At 32.0% G+C, this 22,741-nt stretch overlaps 1 protein-coding gene across 1 annotated transcript; it reads left to right on the top strand.

The window, feature by feature from the left end:
* The first annotated feature begins 1,626 nt into the window (after positions 1–1,626).
* On the top strand, positions 1,627–22,513 carry LOC105338041 (uncharacterized). Its single transcript, XM_066081597.1, has 11 exons — positions 1,627–1,673; positions 10,405–10,465; positions 10,563–10,715; positions 11,364–11,479; positions 11,568–11,712; positions 13,851–13,970; positions 16,020–16,220; positions 19,584–19,717; positions 19,857–20,046; positions 21,699–21,786; positions 22,093–22,513. Exons 2-11 carry the CDS (start codon positions 10,420–10,422, stop codon positions 22,511–22,513), a joined length of 1,614 nt encoding a protein of 537 aa, XP_065937669.1. The 5' UTR covers positions 1,627–1,673; positions 10,405–10,419.
* The last annotated feature ends 228 nt before the right edge of the window (positions 22,514–22,741 follow it).

Here is a 22,741-nt window from a genome sequence, read left to right as displayed (position 1 = left end):
GGACAACGGACTTTTTTCGCTTGCGCTTGAAAATCGCTTATGACACAATACATAACTGTTCTACGCTCTTAATACACACTTGCAACGGTACATGTGGTGGCGATCTGACCAGACCTAACAGAAAGTAAACACCAACTAAACCCTGGGGTTTTTCTGGGTTTACTTCGGAATACACGAGGGGCAGGAATAACTGGCAGTAGGATTTTAAGATATATTACGTGTGTGTTTCACACTTCAGTGCATACAGTTGACCAAAAAAGCAATTTCCAGGTAAACCCAAAGTAAACCCCGAGTAAACCCAAATTAACCCTGAGCTGACCCACATTTTTAAAAAGTAAACACAGAGTAAACCCAAAGAAAACTCCAAAAGTAAACTCAGGGTTTAGTAGCAGTTTACTCTGGTGTTAGGTTGGGTCTGATCGGTACTGTACGCCTTTCAACGTTAAATCAAACATAATATACACTGTATATTAAATATCATTTTTCAATTTGGAGAGGAAACCTATTGCAGTATTTAAAAAAAAGATTATTCCTTATTCGCCTCCCTTTTATGTTCATTTCAGAGAGAAAATAATAAATGTTAAACATTTTTTGAAGTGGCCCATACTAAAAATTAAAAAAAAAAAGAAATTGTATTTTCAAATGAGGGTTTCAGCGGATGTCATTTGGTTTGTTTGGTTGTTTTTTAAACAGCTTAAGAATGCTTAATGTTTTTGAGATACACATGTTACATTCATAGATATTTGATATACATAAGACGTACTTCATATTTATTCATTAGCTGTTTGGCAAGATAAGCTTATATAAAACCTGTTTTGAAACAAACTTTTTCTAGATTACCCTTTGCATAATCCTAAATAGCATTTTCACATCGTGCACGCACTTTACAGCTATGTTGCTATAATAAAAACATTTAAGTTGCCTTCGCATTTCCTTCCTTAGACAGCGTAACCTTCCGTATTGTCATGTCCTATATGCTTGAAAACTTATAAAACAGGACGAATTGTGTGATATTTTTAGCATTGAACTTTATAGTTCAATCCAACAGATAAATTTGTTTTGTGTATAGTGTATTGTGTAAACTTAGTATATAGGGTTTTCTTTATAACAAAAAAAAAACAACAACATATTGCACATTTTCGCAAGGCTGCAATCTCATCTAGGTATTGCAAGTTGTCTTAAGCATTTTATTTAAAAAAATGTTTTAGTTCCGATCACATTGTTATTCAAAATGTTTTTACATGAACTTTTGATTTGCTTGATCTTTCTTTTTTAATTAACACGATCTAAAAAACAAATATCATTCTCGTGAACTTTAATACCGAAATTGTTAATCTTATGTTCAATAAAATGATTAATGGAGAGAAGAAATATACTAGACTAATTCCGTCTGCTGTTCAATCCATGTTCACAGATATACTTATATGTATATTTTTGAAAAAAAAATATTTCTTAAATTAAAATGCTTATCGAGAGAGCTTCAATTGTGAATTCTGCAGTATTATTTTAAACCACACCTAATCATTTCGTTTACAGAATATTTTGGCTCTTGACTTTGCACATTCATAATCACTGACTGACATTTACCGGATAAACGTCATTACTATGGATTTAAAGTCATACAAACAAGGAAGTTGAATAAAAATTGATAATGGAAGTATAATGCTCAACAGGTATTCTTGTTTATCTTATTTTATAATTATCATCGATTGTGTAGTTATCTAAAAAAAGTAATTCGATATAAAATGTAATGATAGACCTTCATTCTAGGAGGAAATTATGTATGACCTCTACAATGGTGAAACAGGGTACTTCCATTGTTATTGTTCGTTAGCGGATCCAGAGAAGGGGGAGGGGGCTTTGAAAAAAGCCTTCCCCTGTTTCTCTGGGGCATGTTAAAAATGTTGTAACTTAAAATGCTTATTTGAAAACATTTTCGCTTATATAAATACATACTATAATTATCAGGCATAAATGTTTTACAAAATATTTGATTCAAAAAATTGTCGTACACTATTACAAAAATAAAAAAAAAACTATTGATATTTCATTGAAGTAAAGTGATTTTCTTCAGCATCCGGTGTTTATTTCTTCGAGTAAGCAAGTGAAAACATTAAAAACTAGATCTCATTACGAGTAACGAGTAGGTCTTCCGTCCGATTTTGTTTTATATGATACGATGAAATATCGATACTCTTTGTCAAATCTGAGATCCTGGTGAAACTAGTTTTTTGTCTCGAGAAAGCGATTAATGAAAATTAAAGCTGTTTTTTATACATACGCCAAAGACAATCGGTTAAACTTTTTAAAAACATGAATTGTTTGAACTGTTCTGGTGAGTACCGGGAGTGACGGTTGACAAAATAAAACCCGTTAAACACATCTTCAATCAATTGTCTATCATTCATAAAAGTTCATGTCTCAATCACTTACAGTGACTAAAATCTCGCGGGTATCAAATTTGTAAAAAGGAAAGGTACCTAAGATATTTGATATAATTCACTTAACATATATAAGATCGTGTAATGATATACTGATATTAATTCAATGTAAAAATAAAAAATAAGAAAAAAATATATTTGGGTGCTTCCGGTGGCGACCAGAAGTGATGACGATTTAAACAAAATAATGTAAACATAGATACATACCTAGGGCTACCATCCCACAAAGTTTCGTTGTTTAAGTCATCACCGTTTTATAGATCTCGTAGAGTCATTGTTTTTTTTTCTTGACAGGAAACGGACAAACGGAAATGCTCAGTCAAAATAAAAAGTTAGCATTTCTTGAACGTTAGACACTTGTACTTTAATGTTTATCAATTTTACTAAAATTGTCAAAGAAAAAGAGTTCATTTTTCACACAGCTTGATTTGTTTGAACCCTTCTGGAAAGGACCGGAAGTGACAGTTGACAAAATGAAAGCAATTCAACACATTTTCTATCGAATGTCTATTATCTATATACTGTAGACGTGGAAAACATAACGGTGTTTTTAATGTCACTATGTTCACGATCAGACAATTTTCCGTGAACATTAAGACACCGTGAATATTGAGCTGTGCATTCACCATCTCCGTATAGGCCGCCATTACAGATGCATGTGTGCATGAGCGGGGCCTAAGTTACCACTTATTTATCGTAATCAAAGTATAATTAAAATTCGTTAAAAAAAGCAAGTATGAGTATTACGTTAATTTAATACAATTAATATCATAATTAAACAAATGTTTATAACGGAATATTTGTTTCACCTTTATCTCTGCGGCCCTATCGAAGCCATTGTGAACATTGGGGCTAATTGTCACTTATTATCTCGGACATCTCCTTAGGGCAAAGACTCCTGTACAACCATGACGTTGTCTGCGATCGACATTCATATTGAGCAGTTCATTTAAAAATTGATTTATTATAAAGGTGTACTTCTTTCTAACAGATTACATGTACGTTTTACCTTTAATTTTCATGCCCAAAATATCAAATACGCATTTTACACCAGTGCTTATTTCATTCGACACAAACATGTTTTGTTATTCTCATAGTACTTAACGTAAATAAGGCTTTAATTGTACGTTATTCAAAAGAAAATAATGTAAATTACATGATGCAGGTTCATCTCTCATCAGATTTTTTTACAATCAGGATTTACTTTTATAGGACAAGAAATCGATTATCCGTGAAATTAAAAACACCGTGAAAGGTACTTACAACGGAAATCGTGATATTTTAGACACGTGGAATTAAAGACGTTTACAGTAGGTTTCGTGCATTGATCCCTTGACTTTTTGATCATTTATATAAAAAAACGCTTTCTGAGATATTTCAGATATTTCACCGGAAATAGATGTTTTTGTTTTTAACACTGTGCCGGATAATTGTTCCATTGCCAAGGTGGCATTTTCGCACCCGCTTAAGATGCAGTTTCGGAAAAATCAATGTATACCAAATGATAGGCCATTGTCTAGAGAGTATATAGCCACTTTTGATTTTAGAGTGTTTCACCTGACAGGTGAGATATTTACCTTTAAAAATTAATATCCCATCGGAAAATGATAATTCCCATAGGAGAATTGACTCTCCTACAGGACATATTGACAATCCTAAAGGATATTTTAAAAGTCCTGTAGAAATTATATTTCCTGTAGGAGAATGGTAATTTCTGTAGGAATTTGACTCAGACATGTAGTTTTCCTACAGGATATTAAGTTTTCCTATCGGATTTTATCAAATCCTATCGGAATTAAAATTCCTATAGGAAGTTCTTGTATTCCGATAGGAAATTTCAAATTACCTATAGGAATATTGATTTTCCTATGTGAAAAATTATTTTCCAATAGGAATTTATTTTTGAAATGTAAATATCTTACCTGACAGGTGAGATACACTGATAACAAAGGTGGTTGTTAACTCTAATTAAGCAATGGTCTATCATATGGTTAATTGAATTGTTTGATATCTGCAGCTTAAGCGGGTGCAAAAATGCCACCTTGGCACTGGCATAATTATCCGGCACAGTGTTTTTTTTATTTAAGATCGAATACATGACACATGTAAGGACTATTACTTATATTTCAATTTTAAATGAAACAAATTAAATGCAAAAGAAAAAAATAATATTTGAAGTGCTTCCGGTGACGACCGGACGTTATGACGAACAAAACAAAATAGATAAAAGACATCTATAACTATAGGTCTATAATCCTACAAAGTCTGAATGCTTACGTTCTTATCATTTTTGAGATCTCAATGTCAAAAGCGTTTTGTCGCGGGACAGGAAACGGACGACAGGAAATGAACTTTGAAAAAATGAAGAACTGATACTCGAGATATAATTTTTTTCTGTCACTCCTGCAAATTCCAAGAAATTCTATTTAGTCATCTCTGAGAAATTGTGTGTACAAAAAGGGGAACAAAATTCGTACCCAATTTTGAGCCATAGTAAGCTCTTAGACATGGCGCCACGCCACTGGCGAAAAACAAAAAGAATAGGCACGACTTCAGACTATGGTCTACCTATCCTGAAAACTTCATATTCATATCTCTTATAGTTTTCGAGATCAAGCGTGCACAAAATGGGTCGTAAAAGTTACAAAATCAGGGATAAATCGGTACCGGAAGTGACGACGGCATAAAAAAATTAAAAATGAAATAAATTCAGATCACTTTCATTCATCTGTGAAAAAATGGCGTAAATCGGTTGAATAGTTTCCAAGAAATCGCCTGCACAAAATTTGTGGTAAAAAAAAATAACTAGAAACGATCTCGTAACGAGTTACGAGTAGGTCGTCCGTTAAATTTTTAAACGATACCATAAAATATCAATGAAATTTCAGATTTCCTCTCAACCATTCACTTTCAAATAATTATACGATTGTCAATATCCTTCAACATGCCTAACAAAGTGCTTTGCTTTTTCACGTAAAGCACATTAAAGATTTAAGAATTTAGTCCATTAAAATCCCTAATTACGTCATCAATTGGTGTGGCAATGACTTAAAAAACTGATATTGTTACGATCAACAACATTGTTTCTATAATGCATTACAAAATCTTTAACGTTTTTAAAGCATGTGTAAAATACTACACGAGTGTCTTGTTAATTTAAGGGGCCAGCCCTTTTTCTTGAGTCCATTCTATAGGTCTCACGAATTCTAACATTTTTTGTTCTTAACCTTTCTAAAATTGTTGTTCATTTTTTCTAGATATATTGCGTCAAAGTTTAAGTACTTTGGCCCCTAAAAATCCCAATTACATAATAAATTGGCGTTGCAATGAGTTTACTTGATAGATATTGTTACGATCCACAACATCTATAATGCATTACAAAATCTTTATCGTTTTTAAGTTATCTGTAATAGAGTTTACGAGTGTCGTGGTTCCTAATTTAGGGAGCCAGCTCTTTTTTATTGAGTTCATTTGAAAGGTCTAACGAATACTAAATGTTTATGTTCTTACACCTATCTTAAATTGTTGTTTATTTTTGAGATACAAATAATTGAATGGCTTAGGGGCCAGCCGTCTAGATCCTTATTGGTGACAGACATTGGTGTTTTGATTAGTGGAATCGATTAGAATCTTCAATGCAAACATTTTCTCTTTTACAATACTTCACAAAATATGTCTCCTTTTCTAGATATATTGCGTCAAGGTGTAAGTACTTTGGCTCCAAAAAAAATCCTAATTACGTAATAAATGGGCGTGGCAATGATTTTACTTGATATATATTGTTACGATCACCAGCTTTTAAAATGCATTACAAAATCTTTATCGTTTTAAGTTATCTGTAATAGAGTTTATTTACGAGTGTCTTGGTCCCTCATTTGAGGGACCAGTCTCTTTTTCTTGATTTCCCTGAAAAGGTCTTAAGAATACTAAACAATTTTGTTCTTACACCTATCTAAAATTGTTGTTCATTTGTATAGATACAAATTATTGAATATTTTAGGGGCCAGCCCTCTGGGTCCTTAATGGGGACAACATTGGTCGTTTGATTATTGGAATATATTAGAAACATCAAAGCAGACATTTTCTCTTCTACAATGCTAAAAATATGTCTCCTTCTGTATATATATTGCGTCAAAGTTAAAGTACTTTGGCCCCTAGAATCCCTTATCAGATCCCAATTTTAAGGGACCAACCCCTTTTTCTTGATTTCCCTGATAACATTTTAATTGTTTGTTAGGTAGGTGTTAAAGTCTTAACGAGTTTCTTGACCCCTAAGTTTAGGGGCAAGCCCCTTTTTCTTGAGTTCATTTGAAAGGTCTCACTAATGCTAGTTTTTTTTGTCCTTACTTACACCTATCTAAACTTGTTCATTTTTTAGATACAAAAAATTGAATATTTTAGGGACCAGTCCTCTAGATTCTTAATGGGGATAGACATTGGTCTTTTGATTAGTGGAATCGATTAGAATCATCAATGCCAGCCCCAAAAGATCCTTACTCGGGGCAGACATTGGTGTTTGATTAATTAAATCGATTAGAATCATCAATACAGACAATTTTTCTTCTATAATTCCTTACAAAATATGTCTCCTTCTGTGGATATATTGCGTCAAAGTTAAAGAACTTTGGCCCCTAAAATCCCTCATTACATAAAAAAATCGGCGTGACAATGACTTTTTCTGATATATATTTTTACGATCAACAACTTTGCTTTTATAATGCTATACAAAATCTTTATCATTTTTGAGATATTCTTAATATGATTTAAGAGTGTTATGGCCTTTAAATAAAGGGATCAGCGCGGCCCTTTTTCTTGATTTCTTTAGAAAGAACTTTTGATTATCCATTACTTCTTTTATATATATCCTAACAAAATATCAACTGATTAAAAGATTCAGATCAAAACGTATGAAAATTTTGAATGAAAATGTGTACCCAATTTTTGTGCCTATGCGAGCTCCAAGAAATGGCGCCACTGGCTAAAAAGTATAATAGTGCAAAACTTCAAACTATAGACAACATATCCTGAAAATTTCATACTTATATCTTTGATAGTTTCTGAGATCAGCTCTGCACAAAATTGGTCGTAAAAAATAGAAAATCGGTCGTAACTCGGTACCGGAAGTGACGGTTTTAAAATTTCAAAAAATATCTAAAATTATGACCTGTGGCAATCATCTGTGAAAAAATGGTCAAAATCGGCTGAACAGTTTCTGAGAAATTGCGTGCACAAATTTTATGGAAAAAAATAACAAGATAGAAACAGTACGAAAACAATAAGGTCTTCCGTTGGAAACGAGTAGGTCTTCCGTTCATTTTTTTAAACGATACCATTAAAATATCAATGAAATTTCAGAATATCCACTGAATCCCTATCTTTCAGATAATGTATATGAGTGTCCTTTCAATACTTAACAAAGTGTTTTGCTTTTTCACACACAGCACATTAAAAATTTAAGATTTTAGTCCCCTAAAATCTTTAATTACGTCATCAATGGGTGTTGCAATGAGTTTTACAAACTGATACTGTTACGATCAACAACTTTGCTTCTATACTGCATTACAAAATCTTTATCGTTTTTAAGGTATGTGTACGAGACATTACGAGTCTCTTGGCCAACCCAAGACTTAACGAGTGCCACTACACTGTAATTTAAGGGTCCAGCCCCCTTTTCTTGAGTTTATTCAAAAGGTCCTACGAATACTAACATGTTTTGTTATTACATCTATCTTTTTGAGGTATTATTGAATATTGTAGGAGCCAGCCCTCTAGATCCTTAATGGGGACAGACATTAGTGCTTTGATTAATGGAATCGATTAGAATCTTCAATGCAAAAATTTTCTCTTCTACAATGGTGAACAAAATATGTCTTCTTTTCTAGATATAGTGCATCAAAGTGTAAGTACTTGTAGTAATAAATAGGCTTCAGAAAGATGTTACCTGATAGATATTGCTACGATCAACAACTTTACTTCTATAATGAATTACACAATCTTTATCATTTTTAAGTTATCTGAAATAGAGTTTACGAGTGTTTTGGCCCCAAATTAAAGGGGTCAGTCCCTTTTTCTTGATTTCTTTGAAAATGTCTCAACATTACTATTTTTGTTTGTTCTTTACACCGATCTAAAATTGTTGTACATTTTTTGAGACACAAATGATTGAATATTATAGGGGCCAGCCCTCTAGATGCTTAATGGGGACAGCCATTGGTCTTTTGATTAGTGAAATCGATCAGAATATCAATGCAAACATTTATTCTTCTTGCCTAACAAAATATGTCTCCATCTTTGGATATATTGCGTCAAAGTTTAAGTACTTTAGCCCCTAAAAATCCCTAATTACGTTATGGCGTGGCCATATTTTTTTTCTGATAGATATTGCTACGGTCAACAACTTTGCTTCTATAATGCATTGCAAAATCATTATCATTTAAAAGATATTCGTGATAGAGTTTACGAGTGTCTTAGTCCCTAAATAAAGGGGCCAGTCCCTTTTCTTTTTTTTTTTGATTTTGTTAAAAAAGAACGTTTGATTCTCTATCACTTTTGTCATACATGTCGTAACACAATATCAACTGATAAAAAGATACAAATCAAAATGAATGAAAATTTTGAATGAAAATTCGTATCCAATCTTGTGCCTATGCGAGCTCCAAAAAATGGCGCCACTGGCGTAAAACAACATAATAGTGCACAACTTCAAACTATAGACTACCTATCCTGAAATTCATATTCATATCTCTATCAGCTCTGCACAAAATAGGTCGTAAAAAATAGAAAATCGGCCGTAAATCGGTACCGGAAGTGACGATTTCAGAATTTCAAAAAGCGTGAAGAATTGTGACCTCTGGCAATCATTTGTGAAAAATAGTCAAAATCGGCCGAATGGTTTCTGAGAAATCGCGTGCACAAACTTTGTGGAAAAAAATAATAAGAAGAAACAGTACGAAAACAGTAAGGTCTTCCGTTGGAAACGGAAGATCTTAATGTAAGAAACAGTACAAAAACAATAAGGTCTTCCGTTGGAAACGGAATACCTTAATAAGAAACTGTACGAAAACTTTAAGGTCTTCCGTTGGAAACGGAAGACCTTAAATACATAAAACAGTATCACTAAATACAGAGGTTTTGATAATATCTACTAAGTATTGTCTACAGTACATGCAGTTTATAACTGCCTAGCCAGCAATTTACCATATTGAGTTGAACTACGTTTGCGTTTGACTTTTAAAACTTCTTCTTAATGTATTGTTTAGCCAATTAAATTCAGATTTAATTTTTAATGTACTGATTTAATGTAAGTATAGTTATATGTACTATAATTAGCATTTACATATCTGGTCCTTCTATCTAAATAACGTTCTGGTGGACAATATTGATACATGTATCTTTATGGATGATCCATTACATGTAAATTAGTCTGAGGGAGATCTAAAAAAAACAATAAAATGTTGTTTTTTTTATTTCTCTTACGGTCTATGCTTTGTTGCATTACAAAACATTCGGCAATGCTAGCTATCTCCATACCAGCATAAAACTCTATTTCAATGTGACTGAACTTGGTCCCAAATTTAACGCACTTTGATGTTTGGTTTTTTTCCAAAGCGCGTAATTTTTTCTCAAAATGCGTTGCCACAATGCATTACATGTATCAACGTGATACATGATGTTAGCAAGTCTATTTTATAATTAAGGTACATGTAACAAAATAAAATTGAAAGTAAAAATGTTGTTCGTCCTATATAACAAAATGGATGGTAGATAGATAGATAAATAGATAGATAGATAGATAGATAGATAGATAGATAGATAGATAGATAGATAGATAGATAGATAGATAGATAGATAGATAGATAGATAGATAGATAGATAGATAGATAGATTTGCAATCAAATTTTAGAAAGAAAGATTAGTAATCTGAATATCGTTATTTCTAACATGGGTTTAATATATATTCCAGATACACTTTTCAGATATGAAATCAATCTACGTGATAACATTGTTTATCTCTGCACTTGCAGGTAAGAGAAATAAACAAATACGAATTATTTTTTTCAATTATCATATTGATACATGTATAAAATAAACACACATAAAGATTATTTTTTTTACATTTAGGACTTTGTTGGTCCATGCCTGAAATGACATGGTTTAAAGCACAAGCAAAATGTAAAAAGAAGAATCAATCACTTACGCTTAGTACAAATAAATCATCGAGTTTTTACTGGACAGGGAATTACAACCGGACATCTCATTGGATCAAACTTCAAGGTACGGTAATATCAATAGTATAAAGACTCATTTCGTTAACCATCCGAATAAATTAGATAAACAGAAGACAAAATATATATTAAATGCTCCCTTAGGTATTCTTGATTTAACTCTTTAAAAAATGATTTCATTTGAACAAATGTGAAATAAATCATACTTTTGATAAATGTTAAAGCGATAAAAATTTTGAAAAGGTTTTAAAATATACTTTATTACCCTTATTATTTCACATTCTATAATGTGTTTTTTTTTAAAATAAATTCGCTTATCAATTGCTGACCGTGAATTAAAAGAATCAGATGATCGTCCCAGTGTTGTTTTTTTTTTCGATTGTTTTGAAAAGTTCTCGAGTAATTAAATATTTGTAGTTAGTTTTTAAAAAGGCATAATTGTCGACAGATAAGAGGAAAATTATGTTACGAACAAATCCCAATCTGTTCTCAAATGGGGTTGTTAGTCAGGTCACCGATGTGCCTTAGTTTACGTTTATAAAGAAATCATCGTAAAAACATCTTAATGTACCTGGTGGAAGTAAGCAGAGTCAACGCAATTACCTTAATCTGTTAACAAGTACTAAGGCTTTAGTTATCAAACTACAGTTTTACCAAGCACTAAATACAAAGTATTGTCTTCGTTGTTTTTTTTTAGGTTGTTACAATGCATCATCAGTGCAATTGGAGAACGAAATTGAATTTTCTATATCATCACCTCCACTCTGCCAAGAATATTGCCTTCAGAAAAAAATCCTTGAGTTTGCCGTTAAGGTATTTGTATTATTTAGCTGATGCTAAATAAACCGTTTACCACATAAATGTCATTCATTCACTAATTTGTTATTTTTTCAATCATCAGGGAAATTCTTGCATTTGCCTACCTAACGGCTTTGATGACTTCAAAAATCGACTACCTCCATCAAAGTGCACGTATATGTGTGACAAAGCTTTATTGATGTCTTCAGAATGTGGAGGAGAATCCGCATTTAATATATTTTCTACAGGTTTGGTTTAAAGATGACAAGAAAGCATATATATTTTTCAAGTTTCTCTGAGCATAATTATTTAGCCTCTCGCTTGCTTTTTCGTATTGTTTTGAACTTTTGATTCTGAACCAATTTTGATAATTATAACCTATGCCAACTTTGGACAAAGCATTTTTTGTTAAATTGAATTAACTTTTTGGTCAAACAAAATGCTAAAGTAAATCAAAGTTCAGATGAAATTTGAAACAGTTACATAGAACATTATTTAGAGTATACTAAATTCGAACCAAGACTCTTGAGGTCACAAACGGATACAATTAATATTCAATTTGTTTAAATTTGTGCAGAAATTGAGAAAACTATTCAATATACCGATGTAGTACATGTACATAAAGTCAACATTTTTTTTAATTTCATTCATGCAATAGCAAACTACTGTGGAATCATTTAAATTCGTGTTGGCTCAATATTTGTGGTATTCGTGGGTAGCCCTTCCCCACGAATTCCACATCCTCAATGAAAGCAAATTTAGAAAGAGTCATTTTGTTACTGAAACTGAAAACCGACGCACCCACGAAATTACATCCCTGTGAATAAGCAAAAAAACCCCACAATCCACGAAAATTGGCCCCGCGAATTTAAATGATTCCACAGTAACTCATAAATAATTTCGTAAGTCAGCAGACTGAAGTATGTGATCTGTTAGTCAGGAAAAAAAGATTATGGTTTTACCATATAAAATTACCTGCCTAGGAAAAACCTTTCCAAAATTGGGGATCTAATGTGTGATATTTATCCAAAACAGACAAAATGTTCTTGTAGATAAATATAAGGAACAACAAAAATGTTTGTTGGAAATGAAGTTTTCGGATGTTGTAGTTTTATATGAATAATATTTACTGGATTATTATTGGATAAAAATAACATTGGTATCTTGTAAATATCATGTACCGTAAAAAATCAAATACATGATTTATACCTAACACATACTAAACCCTAGGAGTGAAATAAAAAACAACAAGAAGTATAAAATTGTTCATATTTCACTGAATGAACTTCGCAAAAATAGCTTTTACGTGTAAATTCGAAGGTTGATATGAACAAACCTTATCAGTTATATTTTTCAATCCATCATTTTTAGTCTTCTGTTGGTCATCGTGATGCAAAAGTTAGATTACGGGTCAATATTATAAAGAAGATATTGCATTCCTGAAAGTGAAAATTTGAATCGGTTCGATGGCAAGATAGATCGAAGAAACTACCAGTTTTGTTCAATGGCAAGATAGATTGAAGTTACCAGTTTTGTTATATTTTAATCCGATGAAATATAATTTATTGACTAGATAATTGATGAAGATTGGGCAATCTTAACAGATGCTTTATTGTAAGGACAATATATGATTTTATCCTAAAATGGCCCCTAAAATGAACTTCATTTAACTGTCTTTCATTGTTGTTTGTTTTGGGGGGGTGGGGCGGGGAGGGGGGCATTTTTAATTTTTTTTTTTTTTTTTTTGGGGGGGGGGGGTTCTTCAAAATTTCCATTTCATTTCAAGTGCCCACAATTGAGAAGTATGACACCATAAAGATAATCATTTCCCGCTATTTTCGCTTTTTTTGCACAAACAGCTTGTTTTAAGCATTTTTCTTTCAGAGAACATAGAGTACATGTTTGAACAAACTAAATATTTTCATTAGAGATGTATCTATTCAAGACTAATAAGTGACAAAAAAAAGTCTGCTTGTTCAAAGCTGCGCTCTAAATTTCCGGTTAAAAAAGATAAGAAAAATGTCAATTTTTACGAATTTTGATGGAATAATTAAAATAGCGGCGTTTCTAACGTCATATTCTGCCAGTAAAAGAAATAAATCAAATAAATAGGTTAAAAAAATATATCTTTTATTAATTCTTTTTAAAAATAACATAACAATTTAATATATTTGAAACTCTTTAAAGAAAAGCAGATTAAGGGTCAAATTTGACTCTTATTATATATAGTAGCTTTAATTGTATTTAAAATGTTATATATATATATATATATATATATATATATATATATATATATATATATATATATATATATATATATATATATATATATATATATATATATATGTATATATATATATATACATTTATGCACCTGTGTTTACAGAAACAAGTATTCTGGGTATTAAAAGTCGTTGCCTATCTTTACAATGTGGTACGGATTCAAAACTTGGGGACACTGACTGTCGGTTACCTCTGCCAGTTATATGCAGCGACCGTAAAATAAGTATGTATATTTCTTCTTCATATAACACAGGTATTTACAGATTTTTTTTACAGTTATATTTCACAGAAAATAATGTTATTGCCCTTTTGAAACTGTTTTATCGCCCTCGCGTGCAATTATTATGCATATTAATTACGTCGACTTCGAAACTCATAGATGCAGTTGCTAAGTAAAAGTAAACAATTCCCCGAAAATCAAAATATTAGGACAACATTTGCGATTTGTGTTTATTTCAGATGAACTTTTTAATTGTTTAATTAATGAGAAACATTTTATAAAAGGAACGAAAGTAATCAATTTAAGAGTGAGCAGGCTAAAAGTACAGGTCAATCTTATCAAGATAAAAGAAAACAGCCATTTGAAATTTCAGAAAGCATTAATGACGCATTTCATCAACATCAGTGGGTATATTATGACTATTTTTAGCTATAAATGAAGACGTTTTGAAATTAACTACAAAATGTTTGCGCCACAGTTACTGCCTATAACATGATCAGATTTTGTCCATAAACTACAAGTATACTTGAATTTTACCTGATAAGACAGTAATTATTGTGAATTTCGATAATCCATCCCGACATCCAAACAAAGGCACCGAAAAGTGGAGTATCCCTCACAAAATGAAATGTTGTGGGGGAAAATGTGTTATTTCGAAAAATACATGAAATTGAAAGGACCAAATATTTATCTTCTTCAAACCATTTTGAAATACAAATGTTTTGTTTACTCCTATCGCCACGCTTTGGGATGTATTCATGGGGGGGGGGGGGGGGGGGTGTACAATTCCTATCCATTACTGACAGAACACACCACAACTGTTTTTAACATTAGTTATATAGTTCATTTTCTTTAATCATTGACAATTATTACGCATTTAAACAATAACTGTAGGCAAATTTAAGTTTCGTAATGAATATTACACGTAGCTAAAGGTTTGAAGATTTGCAGTCTGCTCTATTGCAAAATTCGAGTTAACGTGTCGTAATTTCCACATTTTTTAAAATTGAATTACGTATCAACTTTGTTAAATGATGTTGACGATATTCGTCAAAGTCTCTTCTGATTTATAATCATGTTCCTCTCTTCTAGTAATTCGGAAACTAGCTCGACATTCGACTTGTTTTGATTTAATTGGGATGATCATAATCTCCTGCGTGTTTCAATTTGTCACTTAGGGCATCCGTCTTACATCCTATATCTAAAATACTTTTGGTTTTTTTCTTTCTTAAAATGATCTAAATCAAATAATACATCAAATTGTCGATTTCAAATGTTTACTTTCACGAACCGGAAATGTCTCTTGTCAAGTCGTAAATAAATTTGTTATTTTAAGTGTTGTTATTTTAATGATATTTTTAAAAAAAATTAAAAGAACTACTTGAAAATTATTAAGGTTTGTTTTTTAACATGCTGTTGATAAAAATTTATGCGATGATTGTATAAATCTTGCTTATAAGGCTGAAATGGACAAATACACATACCCACACACGCACAGCAGCGATGCTAAATCCCCTTTGCAACAAGTTGCGCGAGAAAATAATTAGAATAAGGGGGGCTGACACGCTTTGATGAATTTAAGTCAGTGTAAGTTTGCAAAATATATACTTACATTGAAATAACATCAGAATATTACGTAAAAGACGAATATATATATTTACCTATATTTTACTATTTAGAGTATACATGGAAGTTTTAAAAAATGACAAATGTTCAATGGATAAAATAAACTAAGTCTTTTCTTGAACGTGCGATTTTAGTTTTAATGGAGGAAACTTGAAATTTGAAATAGCAAAAAACAACAAAATTTAGATAAGAGATACGACGCACTGCACACCTTTCTCAGTTTTGAAATAAAACTTCGTATGTGTGTACATTTGTATATGAGATTGAGATCAATGTTTTCTAAGTGTTGAGTTTTTTTTAGCAAATGTGGTAAATAACAGCTAAAATCTAAAATCCCAATTGTCTAAAATATGCACATACCGTTTGTGTACTGTTTAAAGAACATGTTTGCATCGTTAAAACACCAGTTTTCTTATTTTTGTTTAGCTTCATCTCACTTCAATGGAAGTTCTCCTACGACAGATAATAATCTAAAATGGAGAGATGGAATGAATCGCTGTAAATTAAGTGGAGTTTACCTCATCGGAAAAATAAATTTAACAAACATAGTATCAGCATGTCAAACCTATACACATACTCCACGTTGGATTGGGGTTGTCAAGGAAAATTATATATCATACGATCAAGGTAAAGGAAAATCAAAGGTCTGAAAGGCTACAAGAGCGTCGGGTTAAAGATGATTTAAAAAGTAAACACTTGAACATTTTTTTTAAGTCAAAATAACGTTCAGTTCGGCTCTAAATGGCATCATTTAGTTTATTCTTCAAACATATACGAAAACTTTGCACTCATTTCAGTGGATTTATTGATTGTATGAGTTGTTCAGCTCCTTAAAACTTTGCAATATTCGGTCGTACGATACCAAGATGACTTTCAAGCTTCGCTATGCGCCATAATAATTTAAGACCATGTTCAGGTTGATGTATTTACTAAATATGTTTTTATTTTTACCGAATATTCCCTTTTTCCTTTTGTGCTGGATAATGCCATTTCTTTCAAGCTGAATAAAAAACCTCAAAAAATTAACTTTACTAAGATGTGAACTTGAGAATGCTAAAAATGTGCATTACTTTTTTGCGCAGCATGTCCCCCATTACCTGAATTAATGAGTGAAATAAAACAATGCTTTCTGACTAACAAAAAAAAATCGTATCATATATATGGTGCCAATATTACTTATTAGGTTTGTTACTGACTGTTTACAGAAATTTGTGGGGTCGGTAAAGTCCATAGAAGGCGAGGCGGAGCCGAGTCTTCTATGGACTTTACCGACACCACAAATTTCTGTAAACAGTCAGTAACAAACCTAATAAGTGTTTTGTTTTGTCGAGGACCTAAAGTTTGATATGTAAACAACAAAAGATAATATATAAGAATTAACTTCATAGGCTTATTCTCTAATTTTGTACCTTTCTCGTCAGTCGTCTGAGCAAACCTGAATGCCATTGTATATAGAATCGTTTTATTACGTCACGGGCAAAGGGATATCACTCTAAAATATTTTGGGGCTTAAAAAATTCAAGGTATGGTCGAACGTTTGTGTAAAAAATTAGCTCAAATAACGTTACGTCTGCCATGTTGCCGTATAAATTTTGACGCTTGCCGTGTAAAGAGATTTATAAGGCAATCACGTGACACGATTCATCCAATGACGTCGAGACATTCTAGTCCGAGGCAAAACAATTCTTCTTAGCAGAAAGAAAATTTAGTCCCAACTTTTTATGTTATGCCACATATTTTTGCTGGAGCATTTGAAAAACAAAACATCATTTGTGTTGTAACAATAGCATTTTATTATCAAATTATGATATTTGTTTTGAACAAATTTTAATCACGACACTGTTCTTTAAAACAATAAAATATTGACATACACTGTAATAAAATCTTCAGTGAATATCATTCATGAAAATATACTCGTCAGAAAGATATTCCTATTATATTTTATACGAATGCTTTTTTTTGATTCTCACTTAATTACAACAGTTACAACACATTACTTAAGTAAATTACGTTTTGAAATATATTTTTTTTCGGATTATATTATAATAATGTTAAACTGCTTTTTAGCTCACCTGAGCTGAAAGCTAAAGTGAGTTATTCTGATAACATTTTGTCTGTCGTCCGTCTGTCCATTTGTCTGTCTGTCCGTCTGTCTGTCCGTCTGTCCGTCCGTCCGTCAGTCCGAAAAATTTTCACATCACACCTTTTAACAAGGGGAGATAATTAGGAATTATTGAACATTTTTGAGAAATCTTTAAAACAATTTTTTATCAAGAACCATTTGGCAAGAAAAGCTGAAACTTGTGTGGAGACATCCTTAAGTAGTTTAAATTCAAAGTTGTGAAAATTATGACCCCCAGAGGTAGGGTGGGGCCAAAATGGGGGGGGGGGTTCGAATTTTTACATAGGAATATATAGAGTAAATCCTTATAAATCTTCTTCTCAAAAACAAATCAGCCAGGAAAGCTGAAACTTGTGTGGAGACATCCTTAAGTAGTGTAGCTTGAAAGTTGTGAAAATCATGACTCCCGGGGGTAGAGCGGGCCCACAATGAGGGGAGGGGGTTGGAATTCTTAAATAGGAATATATAGAGTAAATCTTTAAAAATCTTCTTCTCAGAAATTAATCAACCAGGAAAGCTATAACTTATGTGGAAGCATTCTCAGGTACTGTAGATTCAAAGTTGTAAAAATCATGACTCCCAGAGGTAGGGCTGGCCTACCAAGGGAGGGGGGGTCGAATTTTACAAAGGAATATGTAAAGTAAATCTTTAAAAATCTTCTCATGAACCATTTGGCAAAGAAAGCTGAAACTTATGTGGAAGAAGTCTCAGGTAGTGTAGATTCAAAGCTGTGAAAATCATGACTCCCGGGGGTAGGATGGGGCCACAATGGGGGGTCGAAGTTTTAGATAGGAGTATATAATGATTAATCTTTAAAAATCTTCTTCTCAGAAATCAATCAGCCAGGAAAGCTAAAACTTGTGTGGAAGCATCGTCAGGTTGAGTAGATTCAATTTTGTTCAAATCATGATCATCGGGTGTAGGATGGGGTCACAACAGGGAAGGAGGGGGCAAATTGTACGTAGGAATATATAAAGAAACATCTTAAAATCTTCTAAAAAACCATTTATCTAGAAAAGCTGTAACTTAGGTAAAAGCAACTTCAGATAGTGTGGAATCAAATTTGTTAAAATCAAAATTGTGAGGAGTAGGGTGGGACTACATTTGGGATTATTTTTGTACAAAGCAAAACATTTTAATTATTCGCAGAAACTAAAATGTTATCATATATGCAAGCATTTTGACATATTGCTGATTCTTAAAAATTGTTTAGACTTTAGCCCCTGAACGGTTCTAGGGCCTTACAAGGGGTTAAAAGTGTAGGTTTATATCCCGTTTATAAACAATTGTTTAGGATTTTTTTGAGAACTGCAATGCTCAACATGTGATATGACTATAAAATAATCTGGGACTGGATCATAAACACAAGAATATCCGGTGTGGGGTAGACTTTATTTTATACAGGATCTACATGTAATATACCACACTGTCCACATATTTTCTATTATGACTACTTTAAGCTGATTATATAATGCATATTGTTGCTCAGGTGAGCGATTTGGCCCATAGGCCTCTTGTTTTTATCAATTTTGAATTTGATTGAAATTTGAATTACTGGTTTGAAATAACGGTAATTAGCTGGCAATTTTTTTTCAATCTTGTTCACCTAATAGAAAAAATATACTATTTTCAAATAAAAATCAAATTTCAAAATGCTATGTTCATTATTCTATACCTCGAATGTTTCGCGACAATATACCAAAAATTCATTTTAAAACTATTAAAATAATCTTGATAACCGTTACATTGTTAACATAGTTTAAGACTCTCGAATGAACAAAAGTGGGCTACAGGTTTGTTCTAATATGTTTGCTATCATTTTTTGCTATATTTTTTTCTCTATATATTGAAATTAAATTGTTTAATAGGTATTGATATAAAAGAATCTAAACAAATGATCAGTTCCTGTCAGCAATGTAAAATGATGACGAATGGTATTGATCATGAGTGCAAATACGTTAAGTGCACGGACAAATTAAAGTCTGACGTGTACTGTTCAGAGGTAGGTCAATCATGTTCTTTATTTTACATACCATCAACTGAACTAAGTAATTTGAAAGAATGTCAAAGAACTATTTTACCTATATAATTGTTTTCTTTTAAACAAGTCCTTTTACTTTGTTTTATACATGTCCACGTAGGTAACACATGCAAGTACACCGCTTTCAGACATTACAATAGAAACTACCGTCATGCTAAAGAAGACAGCTACAACTAATATTTATTCACCAAAGAGTACAGACAGCCCTGCCACACTCTATAAAACTTCAAGCAGTTACCAGCAAGTCCAGACGGGCCATGATCTGATAGAGTTATCTCGCTCTCCAAAAGGTATAACAAAAGTATTTTCCCGGTAATTTATACTATTTCTAAATTTAGATTCAAACGTGATCTCCAAAAAGCCTTTTAATTGCATAAAAAGATAAGCAAATGGTTTCATTTGAATTGAATTGATTTGCAATCAATTTCTAAGTTATACCAAATTTTGTAAACATTATATAATACTGTAACGACCGTGTATTACCTTCGGTACCTTTATTAAAAAACATCATTGGTTTCTTTTTTTAAGCATTAGTTTCTTGAATTTTGAAGATCTGTTCAATTTAAGTACCTTTTTGAAATTCATTTCAGTCAGAAATGTGTTAACAAATTTAAATTATTCTGATATCAGTTTGAAAAACTTCAAGAGCTAATATCCTGCATTACCGTCTTGGAAACATAAACACAAGTCTCGAACATTAAATGTTTGTAGAAGCCGTTTGTGATCGAATGTATCCATTAAATCAGATTGCCAATCGTAATTCAAATTTCAGTAATTTGGCTTACAAACACAGTAAGTCATTTTAAGTCGTTTTCTCGGAACCACTTGTAAGTAAAAAAAAATAAACTTAAGAGAATTTTTTAAGAGTTTGGTCTATAAAAAAGCATTTCAGATGAGACTCGATGAAGATGAGAAAATCTTTTGTCTGCGTTTTGTCATCGTTTCACCCTTGAGATTTAACTACAAATCATATGAAATATTTACCATTACTAATTTAAATTTTAAAAGAGTTAAGATACGCTTAGTACATTTAGTCGTGTCCCATTGGTAAAGAAATGTATAGCACTACGTCTTTAATTGTATTAAAAAAGTGAAAGTGAAGAGTCGAGAGTATAAACATAAATAGTTAACCCGCTATGTTACATGTGTTTTAGCTAATCATGAGACTCTACTTGAAAAATTGATGAATTATCAAACTTTTTTCCGAGTGTTGAAAGTTCAGTTCGACTGTATGTGTTAAGCACCTGTATTTACAATTTCTACTGTCTTTGTCGGTGTTAACACTACGAATCAATTTTGAAGAAGCCTAAAACTCAATAATTGCATAAAAGATGAGCGTCACAAAATTGACAAAATATGTCTTGTAGCATAACTGATAAACGGCATTGGCTGTGCCCCGTAGTAATGCATAGCATGTGCCACATGAAAAATTAGTGGTTTTAATTCATGCTGTTTTAAAGTGTAGAAATCGGAAATATTATAAATATAAGTAAGAAGGAATCATTCTTTTAATGTTATGAGGTGATCATTTAAGTCGGGGCGTGGTCAAATCTATCATATAGCCCTTCATGCTTTATTGGATTTGACCACGGCACGACCAATATTATCATCCCATAATACTCAAAAATTGTTTCTTTATTCCTTAATAAACTTCAATGAATACAGAAAAAATACGAAAGATTTCAGCAAATATAACTTACTTGTAGGCGCAAGATACATAAAAAAATTCCCAAAATACGGCACAATTTTAGCAACATGGATACCATAGGTCCTGAAATCAGTCTTGAAAATTGTAACTATTATAATAACTTCACGTCTGCATTCATTCCAACTTAGATTGTTACAGTCTGATAAATTGATAGTTACTGCTGTTCGATTTATCGAAAGAACATACACTTTTTATCTTCAAACAAATGAGTCTATTTTCTGTTTATTTTTGCAGATGGGTCAACAGTTGGAACAGTCATTCCTGTGGTCGTTGTAATAGTTGTCCTAGGTTGTTGCGCTGTTGCAGTGGTTTTTTACCATAGGTATCACAAACTATACACGTAGTACCACCTACAAGATGATTGTACATTATCACTATTAAAATTCAGACTATGTCTGAAATAGGAAAAAGAAAAGTAAAACGTTCATGTAGCAGTAGGCAATGATCATATTAATATCATTTGATTAATGATAAAATATCTCGAGCTTCAGCAAAATGGTTTTTTTTTTTTATCAAATATCGAATCAACTGCATGATGTTCCTCAATGCAGTTAATACAAAATGTAAGAGCATTCATTTTGCAAAAATTAAGATAATCTGTTAACGTGACTTTTTATTATTTTCTTAGACGACTGAAACATAAACAGGAAAGGGACAAGAAAGTAAAAAGTGTTCCAACCATGGAAAATGAAAATTATACTTATACAGACAGTAACGACGTCCACAGAAACTCTATTCTACAGCAATCGAATCCTACATACCATTTAGCTAATGACGCTATACTTGGATCTGAGAGTCCTTATAAGGAGGCAGACGATGGCACATATGATCATCTTAGAGACAAAAACACCAGAAAAAGACGTGTTGAGGGAATATATAATTGCACGTCGTCTGCAAAGTTATCGGACGTATCTGATTATGATATTGCAAATCATAAACCTTTGAATGAAGAAGACAATGATTATGATCATGCAGGTGTTGGTAAAAACACGTATGGCCAATATAATTCAGCATCTATAAGAGAATCAGATTATTCCGATTTATCCTAAACTTCTATACTAATAAATAGATGTTTAGTCATACCATGCTTTCTTGAAAAAACTTAATTAATTTCTTAAAGCAAGCAGCTGAATTCATTTCAGAATCGAATTTATTTTAACAATCTTTTAATCTACAGCTAAGTTGAATAATTTACAAAGCTCCGGGTTTTTTTTTCAGATGCCAACTAAGGGTTTTTGGCACACTCTGCATTCATCCTTATTGGGAGCGGAGTGAAT

The sequence above is a fragment of the Magallana gigas genome, chromosome 4 (genome assembly GCF_963853765.1).
Source record: "Magallana gigas chromosome 4, xbMagGiga1.1, whole genome shotgun sequence".
Lineage (NCBI taxonomy): Eukaryota > Metazoa > Mollusca > Bivalvia > Ostreida > Ostreidae > Magallana > Magallana gigas.
The sequence above is the reverse complement of the archived record's forward strand: the minus strand, read 5'-3'. Positions and strand labels throughout refer to the sequence as shown.

Bases quoted from the DNA above. Each gene is read 5' to 3' on its own strand.
- LOC105338041 (XM_066081597.1), top strand. From the start codon at position 10,420: ATGAAATCAATCTACGTGATAACATTGTTTATCTCTGCACTTGCAG. The intron at 10,716-11,363 runs GTACGGTAATAT...GTTTTTTTTTAG, and splicing joins TCATTGGATCAAACTTCAAG to GTTGTTACAATGCATCATCA. The intron at 16,221-19,583 runs GTAAAGGAAAAT...ATTGTTTAATAG, and splicing joins TTATATATCATACGATCAAG to GTATTGATATAAAAGAATCT.